The sequence below is a fragment of the Balaenoptera ricei genome, chromosome 15, assembly GCF_028023285.1.
Source record: "Balaenoptera ricei isolate mBalRic1 chromosome 15, mBalRic1.hap2, whole genome shotgun sequence".
Taxonomy (NCBI): Eukaryota; Metazoa; Chordata; class Mammalia; order Artiodactyla; family Balaenopteridae; genus Balaenoptera; species Balaenoptera ricei.
This window is the reverse complement of record NC_082653.1, coordinates 16,516,568-16,530,516: the sequence shown is the minus strand read 5'-3', so window position 1 is coordinate 16,530,516 and position 13,949 is coordinate 16,516,568. Positions and strand designations below refer to the sequence as shown.

At 46.8% G+C, this 13,949-nt stretch overlaps 1 protein-coding gene across 5 annotated transcripts in view; it reads left to right on the top strand.

The window, feature by feature from the left end:
- The window catches only part of TOX2 (TOX high mobility group box family member 2), a 271,714-nt gene that overhangs the window by 181,452 nt on the left and 76,313 nt on the right, over positions 1 to 13,949 (top strand). For all 5 annotated transcript variants that reach the window (XM_059896588.1, XM_059896590.1, XM_059896592.1 and 2 more), the window contains one exon: positions 8,140 to 8,205. In XM_059896588.1, coding sequence (XP_059752571.1) covers positions 8,140 to 8,205 — 66 coding nt within the window. The remainder of the gene's footprint in view (positions 1 to 8,139; positions 8,206 to 13,949) is intronic.

Here is a 13,949-nt window from a genome sequence, read left to right as displayed (position 1 = left end):
CAGTATGGCTGGTGTCTGTACAATGTCAGGCACATGGTAAACAATCACTAGATACCAGTCAACGAACAATGACAGTTGCCCCTTCTGTGACCTCAGAATCCCTTTGCTTTTACCTCTTTTCAGTGCCTTGTGACAAGGTTTATTTACGGTAAACCGCCGATGCTGGGAGTGTGGTACTCAGTACATTGTAGGTGCTTGGTGCCTGATATAAGAAAATTGACTGATTTCATTTTACCTCAGCATATTTAAATTAGGTCTTAGATCTAGGAGTGGGAATGAATGAGGGAAAGACATGAGAGGGACGGGGTCAGAGTGAAAGGGCTCACCTTGAATGGGAGGGAGACACTTCACCTATTTAGACTAAAGGAAAAGGAGGTCAGGATGGGTGTGATATTAATAATGTGGAGGAGGGGAGAGAGTTGAGGGAGTATCTGATGGTCTCAGAGACATAGGAGGTACAGTCCTCTGCAAGACTGAGGGACATTGGGGCTGATGAGGGGATAATAGTTTAGCATATAATAATAAAACATAACATTTATTAAACACTTATCAAAAGTCATTACCATTATTAAGTATTATGTTACAGGTATTAACTCATATCTGATATCTGATAACAGATATCAAAAACCTTATGAGGCAGTAATAATTAACTGCCATCATTACCATTTTACAGGTGAGGAAACTAAGGCAAAGAGAAGTTAAATCCAAGGTCACACACAGCTAAGTAAGTGGTGGAACTTATACTCCTATTCAAGAATCAATGCTGTTGCCCAGTATATCACACTATACATGGAAGTTGAATTAAGTCCAAAGCTGGCTTGAGATGGGGGCTTTAAGATTGGGCCCAAGAATACGGATTTATAGAAGCAAGCAGGACTGTTAAGGTTGGAGTGCATAGCCAGAAAAAAAAAAAAAAAGACCTAGGAAGAGTTGGATTTCAGTGGATTGAGAAAGGGAGGAGGAGGGTGCCCCAGGCTGATGATGGGGCAATGTGTGCAAAGGCAAGGCTGCTGGAGGTTCCTGCAGCCTTGAGGGATGCTGTGGGAGCTGAATCTCAGAGCTGGTTGTCATGGAGGGTCCTGGATGCCAGAGTCAATGATGTGGAGTCACTGCAGGGTTTTGATCTGAGCAGTGAAATGATTGCCGAAGGATTGCTAGTGATAGCCAAGGTGAAAGATGGGTTGGGTTGGAAGAAGCTGAGCAGAAAGCTTCTGCTGGTGATTGGATCAGGAGGATGTAGGATGGAAGGGGTCCAGAGTCACCCCAGAGGTACTGACAGTGTACTCTGTAGAGGTGACATCTCTCATGATGGCTGACCGCCAGAGAGAGAGCAGGCTTCTACAAGTGTCGTGAGTTCAGTGTTGGGTGTGTTGAACTTGAGGTGCTCATGGACCAAGTGGGGGAAATGTTCAGGGGAAATGGTGCATTGCAATCTGGAGGTAACTTGGCTGAAGGTGAGTGTTTGAAAGTCAGTGACATGTTGCAACCCTAAGAAGCCGTGGCATCATCCAACGAAAGTGTGAATCGAGGAGGAAATACCAGACCTATCTATCCACCCACCATTCGGCCCATTCCATTAGCGCAGGCATCCCACACACCCATTCCAGCCATCTGTGTATCTCATCCACCATCCTAATCATCTTCCCGTCACACCCGTCTCTTCATACTCACCCAGCCATCCCCTCTCATTCATCCATCTGCTTATCCCTCTCATCCCAGCCACCCACCTGCTCATCCATCCATTCATCCCACCTTCTAATTCCATCTGTCCAACCACTGAGTCATCTCTTTGTCCACTGACCCATCTATCCCACTCATTCCCTAAACCACTCATCTCCCCACCCCCGCTTCCATCCATCATCCATCCATCCGTCCACTCATCCGTCCATATTGCACCCATACACCTACCCGCCATCCATCCACTCGTCTTATCCATCCCAACTATTTACTTCTCTATTCACCACCAGCCACCTGTGACTTTTGAGCACTCAAAATGTGGCTAAGTCTAAACTGAGACGTACTGTAACGTAAACTACATACTGGATTTCAAAGACAGTATCAAAAAACTGTAAACCATCTCATTTACAATTTTCCTATTGATCACATGTTGAAACCAATATTGTTAATATATTGGGTTAAATAAATATGTCTTTAAAATTAATTTCACCAGTTTATACTTTCTTTTTAAACTTTATTTATATTTTATTTATTTATTTTTAAATTTATTTTTAATTTTTAAAAAAATTTTGGCCATACCACGCAGTGCGGCATGTGGGATCTTAGTTCCCCGACCAGGGATCAAACCTGCGCCCCCTGCATTGGAAATGCGGAGTCTTTTTTTTTTTTTTTTAGTTTTTATTGGGGTATAATTGCTTTACAATGTTGTGTTAGTTTCTACTGTACAGAAAAATGAATCAGCTGTATGTATACATATATCCCCTCTTTTTTGGATTTCTTTTCCATTTAGGTCACTGCAGAGAACTGAGTAGAGTTCCCTGTGCTTTACAGTAGGTTCTCATTAGTTATCTATTTTATACATAGTATCAGTAGTGTATATATGTCAATCCCCATCTCCCAGTTCATCCCACCCACCCCCCTTGGTATCCATACGTTTGTTCTCTACGTCTGTGTCTCTATTTCTGCTTTGCCAATAAGATCATCTATACCATTTGTTTAGTTTCCACATATATGTGTTAATATACGATATATGTTTTTCTCTTTCTGACTTACTTCACTCTGTATGACAGTCTCTAGGTCCATCCACATCTCTACAAATGACCCAATTTCGTTCCTTTTTATGGCTGAGTAATATTCCAGGAAGCGTGGAGACTTAAGCACTGGACGGCCAGGGAAGTCCCGGTTTTTTTTTTTTTTTTTTTTTTTTAACTGTGGCTACTAGAAAATTTTATATTACACATGTGGCTTGCTTTATATTTCTATAAGACTGTGCTGATTTGTACCATCCATCATCCATCCATCCATCCATCCCATCCTTCATTCCCTCCCTTCCTTCCATCCATTCATCTACCCAGTTAACACACTTGTCCATGCCACAGATGTTTAATTTCCACCTCCTGTGAATCAGTGGCTCTGTGGGTCATCAGAATAAGGAAACGGAGGCTTCGAGCAGTTACGGAGCTTGCCCAAGGGGCACAGATGGAACTAGCATCATCCGACTTGCTAAAATCAGGGCATCTCACCTTTCACCTTGGCTGCCTATTTGCTAAGTTTGCTTAAAGATAGAAAAGGGATCTATCCTTTTCTTTGTGCATGTGTGTGTGTGTGGGGGGGGGTGACTGTTGGTCTAGAGGACCAGCTGCCCCTCTCGCCAAGGGGACCACACGTTGTGGGGAGAGACAGACCCTTCAGAAGCCTCTCGTTGGTGGCCGTCATGAAAGGGTTATCCCCACACATTCGCTATTTGCAAAAATGTGGATTCTTTCAGATTCCCAAACTCATTTCCATGACAAAACTCTTGGGAAGAGAAGATGAAGGGCTGGCTTTCGCAGAACAATCTTCCAGCTGTAATGACGACTGAAGATGGCGCTGGGAAAAGGAATTATAATTAGAATATGAAATGGGGAAAATTAATCTATTCCAGTCAGTGGTAAGAGATGTTCTCCTGGCATTTCATGGAAATTCTTAGGCCGTTGTTCCCCACCCTCCTGAAACACACACACACACTTTTTTTTTTTTTTCACATTTTAAAGCGTGTGGAAGGTTGTGTGGTGTGAAAAAAGAGTTTTGACTGAGGGACTGAGAAACTGAAATACGCACAGAATTTAAGTTCTTCGTTGTCTCTGTGTGTCTCTGCGTGCGTGGGTCATATGTGCTTGTGTGCACGTTTCTCTGAGTTATATACGTATTCAATTGCAGATGGGTGGGGTACTTACTCTCATCTGGCCATCCCCTCCCTTCCGTGTGTGCAGGCTCTGGCGGTTGCGTACCAGCCCCGTCAAGGGTCTGTGCCGTGTACACTGACGCTTGTGCTCTGGACGTCTTTGTCTGCGATGGTTGGTGCTACCCATGCGTGTGGTGTGTGTGTGTAACTGAGTGCTGTCTTGAACACTCTGTTGTTTGTGCCGTGGGCCCCCGCCAGTCTGTGATGCATATGTTGTAGCCATGCTTGGGCACACTGTGTGTCGTATACCTTTGTGTGATGCTCATTCAGCGTCACCGCTGTGCAGTGGGTGTCCATGTGGGCGTTTTCAGTCTGTTTGGTGCACGCGGAGGAGGAGGTGACTCTTCAGTGTCTAGGCTTTGTGACTTCTCCCCTTGGCACGCAGGTTCTTTCCTCCAGAAAGCCCCCCACCCCAAGAGGAGGGCTGAGGGGGTAAGTCTCAGACCTTAGGGCCCTGGGGGCCAAGGCAGGGGAAGCCTGGGAGGTTGCGGAGGCCCCTTCCCTCCTTCCTTCCCCCTACAAGGGCTCAGAGGTGGTGGAACGCTGGACAGAGGTGGGCAGAGAAGAGACACCAGCTACCCAACCACCACCTCGGGGCCTCTGTTCATAGCCGCTCAGTAGCCGAGTCCTGTGCTCCAGGACACCATGCGAAGCGCCCAGGGGCGACCCGACGGAGGCTGACCCAGGCCCTGCCTTGGGAACCTCTGCCAACTTCTCAGATTTTCCTTGAAGCAGGAAGCAAGCTTCGCTCTGGCATGTGGCTGCTCTTTCTTGTTTGAATAAACAAGTGAATGCAGAAGCCCACTTGAGGGGGCTCTGATGACCTCATGGGGACCCGCTGCTCAACCTCTGCACTACCCCCGGCACACACGCCTCAAAATCCAGGGTCCCTGTCCCTCCCCAGCGCCATTCCCCACCGCTCACTGCGGGGAGTTCCTCCCTCTGCGAAGCACGACCACGTACACATGGAACACCTAGTATGTGCCAGGCCCCGGCAAATGATTGGCTATGTGTGTGGGGGTGGGGGGGGAGGGGAGTGCAGCCAGGCCGTGATCCCTGCCGCCAAGGAGCTTACAGCCTCGTGGGAGAGGCCAAGCCCAGGAAGCAAACAGACCACTCTGCAGTGCAGTGTCTCCCTAACTGCGTGATCTTGGGCAACTGTTTATCCTCTCGACCTGTTTCCTTGGTTTGAAACACTGGTTGTTGTGAGGGTTAAATGTGCTCTTTTATGGAAAGCATTTTGCTCGGTGCCAAGCATATTCATTCATTCACCAAGTATTTGTTCATTGCCTGCTGTGCATGTCGGGGGAGAGAGTGGACCAGGGTGGCTTCGTTCTAGCCAGCATTTAATGGGATATTGCACAGAGTTTGGGGGGTATCTTTCCCTCTGCTCCTTTAATACACGTCCCTGTACTTTTAATCTATACCATACTGTTTGATGACTATTGCTTTATAAAATGTTCCAAATACCTGGTTAAATTTCATCCCCCTCCACTTCCCATCATTCTTTCTTTTAGAACATACATATAAATTACGTGTGATTTTTCAAAAGGTCTTACTTTTATTGAAGAACATGTAGCCATGGTGACACGTCTGATAAGTACCCAGGAGCTTTTGTTGAGAGCACTCTACCCTGCCTAAGTCGTAGTCCCGTTCCTGACGCCAGTCTGTGTCAGGTATTGTGGGATTTGGAGATGACCAGGACACAGTTCCAGCCTCCATGCTGCTCCCACTCTGGGGCAGAAGACAGATGTGGAGACAATCTATGTTGTTAGAGGGACAGCCAAAGGAGGTGAAAGCATGGCAGACCTCTTGGAGGAGGTGTTTCTGAGCAGAGCCTTGAAGCCTGAGCTCCGGGGATACAGTGTGGTAGATGGAGCCTTGCATTTGGGGTCATGCCCAGACTCTAGGCATGGCATGGCCTTTTCTTTTGCAAATCCAGCAGTCACCAAAGGACTCTGCCCATCCTTGTGTTGGGAAGGCACTTGGGTATAAACCCTAATCCCACTACCCTGATGGAAAGATTGGCCTGGTAAAAGACAATGTGAGTGATGTAGTGGCTGTTTCATTCACTCATTCATTCAACAAGCTTTTATTGAGTATCTGCTCTGTGTCAAGCACTATTCTAGGTATTTGGGAGGCATCAGTGTCCAGACAGACTTAAGACCCCGACCTCAAGTCCCCTCCATTTTCGTAGGGGAAATCCAACTGTAAGCAATGAACGTGGTAAATAAGTAAATTATGTAGAAAGCTAGAAGGTAAAGGGGCTGTGGAACGATGAACAGGGGCAAGCAGGGCAAGGGAGTCGGGGGTAGTGGGCTTCAGAGCCCACCGAGGTAGGAGGCTGGCATCTGAGCTGGTTGTCAGGAAAACCTCTCAGAGCGAAGAGGGTCTGGATGAACTGATGATTGCAGGATTGTGGACTTTTCCAACCTCCACGAGGGCTGCTTGGTGATGCCCATCCAAATTACAGACGCACACACGGTCGGATGCCGTGAGTATACAGACTAATCCTACAGGTAGACTCACACCCATGCAAAATGATGGGTGTACAAAAATATTCCCGGGAGCAATGCGGAAATAGCAAAAGCCTGGAAACAACTCAATTGCCCACGTGCTTAGCTAGTTAAATATATATGTTACAAGCATACTGTGGCATACTAGGTACCAGCAAACAAAATTATGTCCTGATATAAAACACTTTCCAGGATGTGTTGCTAGGAGAAAAATAAGGTGCGAAATGGTGTGTATAGTATGCTGTCATTTATGTGAAAGCAATGACTCTAATGTATATACAGGGACTGTCTCTGAAAGGATGTATAGGAAGCTGGTAGATGCAGCTGTTGTCTCTGGAGAGGGGCGGTGAATGCCTGGGAGGTGGGGGGAGGCGACTTTTCACTCTGTTGCTTTTTGTACTTTGGGAATTTTGAAGCATATGAATATAACCTAATAAAAGGGTTTTTTTCAATTACAGTAAACTGGCCAGCTGCTGTTGGTGCCCCCCCCTCCCCCAGATCCCTTTACTGTCCAGCACAGCCTACTCCCATCTGCTGTGAGCACTGGCTAAAAATGGCTCACAGCTGGCACAATTCTCTGGAGAACTGTCCTTGGCCAAATGGGGGCCACCCTTCTCAGGCTATGACTCCTTCTGTCCCTTAAGGGCAGCCCGCAGCCAATGACTGCTGTACATGGGCTACAAAAGTGCAGCCTCTTGCTTCATGCTGGGACTAACTCTGTGGTACCATCCATGCCCCAGAGCTTGTGGTGGGATCAGGCTACAGCGACTCTCCAGCTGGGACCACATCCTTGCTTAGCTCCTTCCCCTGTCCTATCCTGATCCCTCCCTCCCTTACAGGTTATTTCTAAAGAGCACTTCTCAAAGATCACATGCATTTGAACCCTTGTCTCAGGCTCTGCTTCTAGAGAACCCGACCCAAGACACTTGTCTCAAGCGAAGGGAACTGGAATTGAGCCAAGTGCTTTGCACGTTTCAGTGCAGCATCCCCTGGAGAGAGGACTACTGTCGTTATCCCCATTTGACAGATGTGGCACCTCAGAAGTTCAGACACCAGCTCAAGATCACACATCAGGGAAAAGGGAATCCAGTGGCCCCAGAGCCCCTGCTTCTCCCGCTACACCTGCTCCCTCTTGCAGACAAATCTTCCCAACTCCAGCCTTGACAGCTGCTCAGAACACAGAGTGTAGTTCCTGTACATGGTTTTTACCACAGTCCTCACTGCCTAAGGGTCAAAGGTGAGGGGGCAGAGCCACTTGGGTTGGTAAGACCCGGAGGATGGGTCGGGGGCAGGCTGTCCTGATCCCAAGGCTCTGGAGACCTTGGCCTCTCTCCAGCTTGTGGAATTCCAGCTCTAGCTGAGAGCCTGATGTCATTTTGGCCAGGAGAAATATTTGCATACTTCCAGAGATGGGGAACTCAGTATCTGACAAGGCAACCTGACACATCTATGGACAAGGTATAAAGGGCAGAAAGGTTTTCCTCTCTGCATCCTAAGTGTGATGAACCCAAGCCATCAGAGGTCACAGAATAAGGACTGCTCCTTCTACCCTAGAGGGAGTCCTACTGAAATGGGGACTGGGCATCTTGGGCTCAGTCTTTGCTTCTCCAGCCTCCAGAGTCTTTACCCCTCAGTGCTTTTAGTCCCCTGACCTCCTCTGGCTTCTCCTGGGCCCTTCTTGAGACCATTTTCATCAGAGCTGCCTCTCTTTCTCTGTTCCAGTTTGATGGTGAGAGTGCCTACGTGGGGATGAGTGACGGAAACCCAGAGCTCCTATCAACCAGCCAGGTGGGTGCCCCGTCCTCCCTGTCTAGCCTTGGGCTGGCTGGAGCCAAGCTGCTCCCGGGGTGGGATGGGAGGGGTGCAGAGCAGGAAGCTCAGCCCACTATTGTCCTCTCTTAGAATGATCAAGAATATCAGCTGAGTCTCCCTCAACTGGGCAGTCAAACTGGGACTGTAGTGTTTTCTGTACATCAACTACCTGGCTCCTGTTGGCTTACAGTGGGCATCACTGAAAACTTGATAAAACTCGAAATGTGTTGTCTGCACTCTCCATGCACAGAGGGGAAGTTTTCAGCAGCAACGAATAGAGATGTCACATGCTCTCTGGTGCTGCCTGCCTCTCGTCACCACACAGCACCCATGGGGGCAGATGTTGGTGTGGAGGTGCTCACACCCACGTATCAGCATTCGGGGCTCTCCTGCCCACCTGGAGTTGTCTAATGCCGCTGGGGAGGGTTGTGGACATGGTGAAAAGGGAGGAGAGCAGAGGCTTTCTGTGCAGCTTTTCTTGGTGGTGAAGGGGGCTGAGTCATCCCCAGGCAAGACTGTCCCCAGCTCCAGCCCAGCCCCTTGGGAGCCCCAGATGCCAGTTGGACAGATTTGCCACTGAGAGCCTGGGCTCTGGAAATTAAGGTTTCTCTCAGCTGGGAGCATCCTTGCTAGAGACTCAGATGCCAGAGAGGGTCCTCACTATAGCCTGGGACCCCATGGAGGGTCCCGCAAACATCCTGGAAGATGCTTCCCTAAAGCAGTGGTGCCTGCTGGGAGGCAGCAGCTCAGGGTGCTGGATGGAAGGCAGAGGGGTTTCATAGCTGCTGAGAAACTTGGGGAGCTGGAGGACAAGCCTGTCCCTGGAGCTGCTGTCCCCACCCCTGGCTACGTAGTCGTGGAGGTCATGGCAGCCCCAGTTGGGTGGCTGGGACCACATTTTCCAGCTGGGGAAACAGAAGCCTATTAATTCACAAACATTTATGTGCCCTACTCTGTGAGAGGTACTGTGGGGGACACAGATGAGAGAGACATGGGCTTGTGGCCCTTAGGGAACACTGCCGGTGAGGGAGGATACTGTTGTCATCCCAGCGTGGTGTGGAAGCTCCTCTGTTACAGGGCGCTGCAGCCCCCTCCTCTGCCACTGCAGGGGTGTGCCTGTGGACCCGCCAGGCCATACCCCTTCTATGGCCTGTGACCGTGTGAGCACCAGGGGGGCTGCTGAAAAGCTGCCTGTATATTGCTCTGACTTGTGCCGAGCTGCAAGAACTGGTGAGCCAGACTCCAGTCCTGGAAATGCTCATTTTGGAAGAGATCGCAGAAGTCACTGAATTGTCCATAATCCACTTGGAAATGTGATTGTCTCAAAAGACCAGAGTTTACTCCTGAACACCTTATCCGAGCCCTTTCACAATGTTTCAACTGCATTTTGCTAACATCCTGAGCCCTGGCTCTCAGAACTGTGCTATGCTGGAGTCGGCACTGGCTCAGTCCCTAGTGGAGAGGGTTGGTACTGTGCTTCCACCAAGAAGGGCAAGTGGGACTCAGTGGGGCTCCGCGTCTGCTCTAGGCTTGGGCAGAGGGGGGCACAGTCCTTTGCAGGGTAGCTGGAGAACAAATAAATGTCCCCCCGCCAAGTTGCTAACAGTAGCTTCAACTGTTCACCCAACACTCGACAGTTTGCCCTTTTCTCAGTGGTTATTTCAACTGACCTTCATGACCGCTTTGAGACGTACCATGAAGAAGTAAGACAGTATCGTTAACCCCATTTCATAGATGAGGCAACTGAGGCTCAAGGATGTTGACTGACTCAGCCAGGGAGCAGTACAGATGGAATTTGAACCTGCAGGGCTGGGACTCAAAGCTCCACACACCTTGCTGTGTCTGTGGAGAGCTCCGTTCCCACCTCAAGGCTGCCACCAACTTGCTTCAGCCGAAATGTCACTTCCTTAGAGAGCTCGTGGTGACCCCCAAATCCAAATTAGGTCCCTTCTCTGTAATTCTGTCTCATGGTACCATGTCCTTCTAGTTCACAGCGTTTGTCACTGTGGTTGTCTGCTTTTTTGTGGGATGACTTGAATAACATCTGGTTTCTACCCTAGACTGTGGCCTCCCTGAGAGCAGGATCTGGTCTCTCTTATTCACTGTTGTGCCCCCCTGTTGGGCCATAATGCCTGGCACAAAGGAGGCACTCAGGAAATACTTATGTAATGAATGCATTTCCTTAACAGTGTAATGAGGTGGTTGGACTCCCTAAGGGTCCTTCCAAGTCTCTTGTGCTGTCACTCAGAGAGTCTCCCTAACTTAGAACTTTATAGAGAAGATATCAGGATTCTCTGAGTCCACGTGGTGGCACAAGCCAACCTTGATGTGAGCAGACTTAGAAATTACAATCTAGACTTATTATAGTGTATCAGTTAGCTTTTGCTGCATAACATACACCCCCAAAAATTAGTGGCTTAAAACATAAATATTTATCTAGTTCATGATTCCATGGCTTGGCAATTTGGTTGAGTTCAGCTGGGTGGCTCTTCTGGTCATGACTAGGATCATTTAAGTGGCAGCAGTCAGCAGCCAGGTAGGCTGTGGGCTGATTGGTATGGAGGATTCCGTTCTATGCCAGATGGTCTCTTGTGCTCCAGCAGGCTAGCCTGAATTTGTTCACGTGGTGGGAAAAGGGCTCCCAGAGCAGCAAGAGCCAAAGCTGCAAGACCTCTTGAGGTCTAGGCTTCCAACTGGCATATGACTACTTCTAACATATTCTAGAATGTGGTCAAAACAAGTCAAAGGGCCAGTCTAGAGTCAGGGTATGGGGAAGTAGACTCTGTTGATGGGAGGCGCTGCAAAGCAGTGTGGTCTTTTAACAAACTATCACATATGGGAAGCATGTGCCACGTAGTTCACGCTGATTTTGCTGAAGAGTAAGACTCCTCTGAGACCTGCAGCTCCCGTGGCTTGGTGGGGCTCCACTGGCCTCTAGCTTTTTTTTTTTTTAATTATTGAAGTATAGTTGATTTACAACATTGTGTTAGTTTCAGGTATACAGCAAAGTGATTCAGTTATTTTATATATATAAATATATGTATATATATTCTTTTTCAGATTCTTTTCCATTATAGGTTATTACTAGCTATTGAATATAGTTCCTTGTGCTATACAGTAGGTCCTTGTTGTTTATCTATATTATATATAGTAGTGTGTAATCCCAAACTCCTAATTTATCCCTCCTTCCCTTTTCCCCTTTGGTAACCATTAGTTTGTTTTCTATGTCTGTGAGTCTATTTCTGTTTTGTGAATAAGTTCCTTTGTATCCTTTTTTTAGATTCCATATATAAGTCATATCATATGATATTTGTCTTTCTCTGTCTGGCTTACTTCACTTAGTATGATAATCTCTAGGTCCATCCATGTTGCTGCAAATGGCAATATTTCATTTGTTTTTTATGGCTGAGTAGTATTCCATTGTGTATATTTACCACATCTTCTTTATCCATTCACCTGTAGATGGACAAGGCCTCTAGTTCTTAATGGCAAAAGTTCTGTATCTTTCCTTCCAGTCTCTTCCCTGGAATGCTTGCTTGAACCCACACATGCACATTTGTACATGAATACCCAGTCCTGGTGTGTGGCCTCATCAGCTGCAGGAATTGTATTGTCCCAATTATTGAAGGATTGACATACACATGTGGGCAAATGAAGATCTCATAGCTGATAGAGGATTCAGAGGATAAACACTCTAAATGGCAGGAAATGCATTTTATAAATACAGTTAAATACAAGCTTCATCTATTCACCACATGTTTATTGGGCACCTACTATGTGCCAAGCTCTATATGTAAGCAGGAAGCCATTTCTGGAAGATGTTTGCTTCCAGAAAGTGCAATTTTGTCATGTTAAAAACCTGTTCTTTAATTTAACCTTCTCCTGAAACACCATCTTCTTTATCTCTGCAGCTGAGACAGAGGTTCCTACAGGATATGTATTAGCCAACTGTGTCCCCTTGTAAAAACTTTCAAACTAGTTCTCATGGACTTGAAGTTTCTTTTGCAAATGCTTGCTTCATTGTTTGCTTTTTGCAAGTCTCTCCAAAATTCCTGAATAGCTGCCTTAGTTTTCATATATTATCACTTTTCCTACCTCCCTGGACCTTGAGTTTCTTTTGTACCAGACTTTCCTGGGTGGTCTGAGCCCGAGATGCAGTTGTCAGGCATGGTTTCTGGCCCATCAGCAACTTCTAGGGGTGGAGGGCCCGGTAGAGCTCAGCTCTTTCCCCTCCTGAGAGGATTCCCCATTCAGGAGTTACAGAGATTGATATTTCCTGGTTAAGTGATCCAGAAAGAGTCTCCCTCTTCCTGGGATGAGGGCGAAGAGGAAAGGAACTAGGCTTGGGTCTTAGCAGTCCTGGATTCAAATTCCAGCTTTTCCACATCCCAGCCAGATGCCCTTGTGTAAGTTATGTCAGCTTTCTGTCAAATGGGAGGAGTAATGATTGCCTCCTAAGGTGTTCTGAGAAGTAAACGAGGAGTGCGATGTGGATTCTGTTGGTACCTCCCCTGCAGATTCCCTTCATCAGCTCAGGACAGCCATTATCCAGCTGTTGTGTGTATTGGCTGTTACCTATTCACAGCTGACCCTTCCTTAGAGAATTTTCTGCCAAATGGGAACCATGAACCAGGAAGGGGAATGGGAGATGGTCTAGAAGGCCCCACCCCTTGTCTCAAGGCGGACCAACTGGGCCACTCCCCATGGAGTTCCAGCCAATTCTAGCTGAGACCACATCCTTACTCAGCTCCATCACATGCCCTCTCCTGCTTCCCTCCCTCCCCTTTGCTAAAGTCACTTCTCAATAAGTTACTCTCATGGGAATCCCCGTCTCAGCTCTACTTCAAGAGAATCTAACCTAAGATAGTGTGTAAAGTACCAGTGTTCAAAAAAACTACCTATGTCTTCTTTTTATTGTTTTTATTACCATAAATAATGCTTTGGTCACACGAGACGAACCTCTGGTCACTTCTTGTACTCATTTACAGTTTTGCGCCTCTGTGTGTGGTGTTTCCTCTGATGGGAATCCCCTGGCCATTTTTACCCAACAAATGCCTATTTGTTCTTTCATGGCCACTGCAAATGTCACCTCCTCATTACAGCCTTCCTAGTTGTGGGTAGAGTTTTCCACTCTCATGGCTGTAAATACCACTTCTTTTTATTTTTAATTGAAGTATAATTGATTTACAGTGTTGTGTTAGTTTCTGGTGTACAGAAAAATGAGTCAGCTATATATATATAGACACACACACACATATATATATACACACACATATATATTTTTTCATATTCTTTTCCATTATGGTTTATTACAGGATATTGAATATAGTTCCCTGTGCTATACAGTAGGTCTTTGTTGTTTATCTATTTTATATATAGTAGTTTGTGTCTGCTAATCCCAAACTCCTAATTTTTCCCTCCCCCACCCCGTTCCCCTTTGGTAACCATGTCTGTGAGTTTGTTTCTGTTTTGTAAATAAGTTCATTTGTATCATATTTTAGATTCCATGTATAAGTGATATCATATGGTGTTTGTCTTTCTCTTTCTGACTTACTTAGTATGATAATCTCTAGGTCCATCCATGTTGGTGCAAATGGCATTATTTCATTCTTTTTTATGGCTGAGTAATATATATATATATATATGTATGCCACGTCTTCTTTATCCATTCATCTGTCGATGGACATTTAGGTTGCTTCCATGTCTTGGCTATTGTAAAT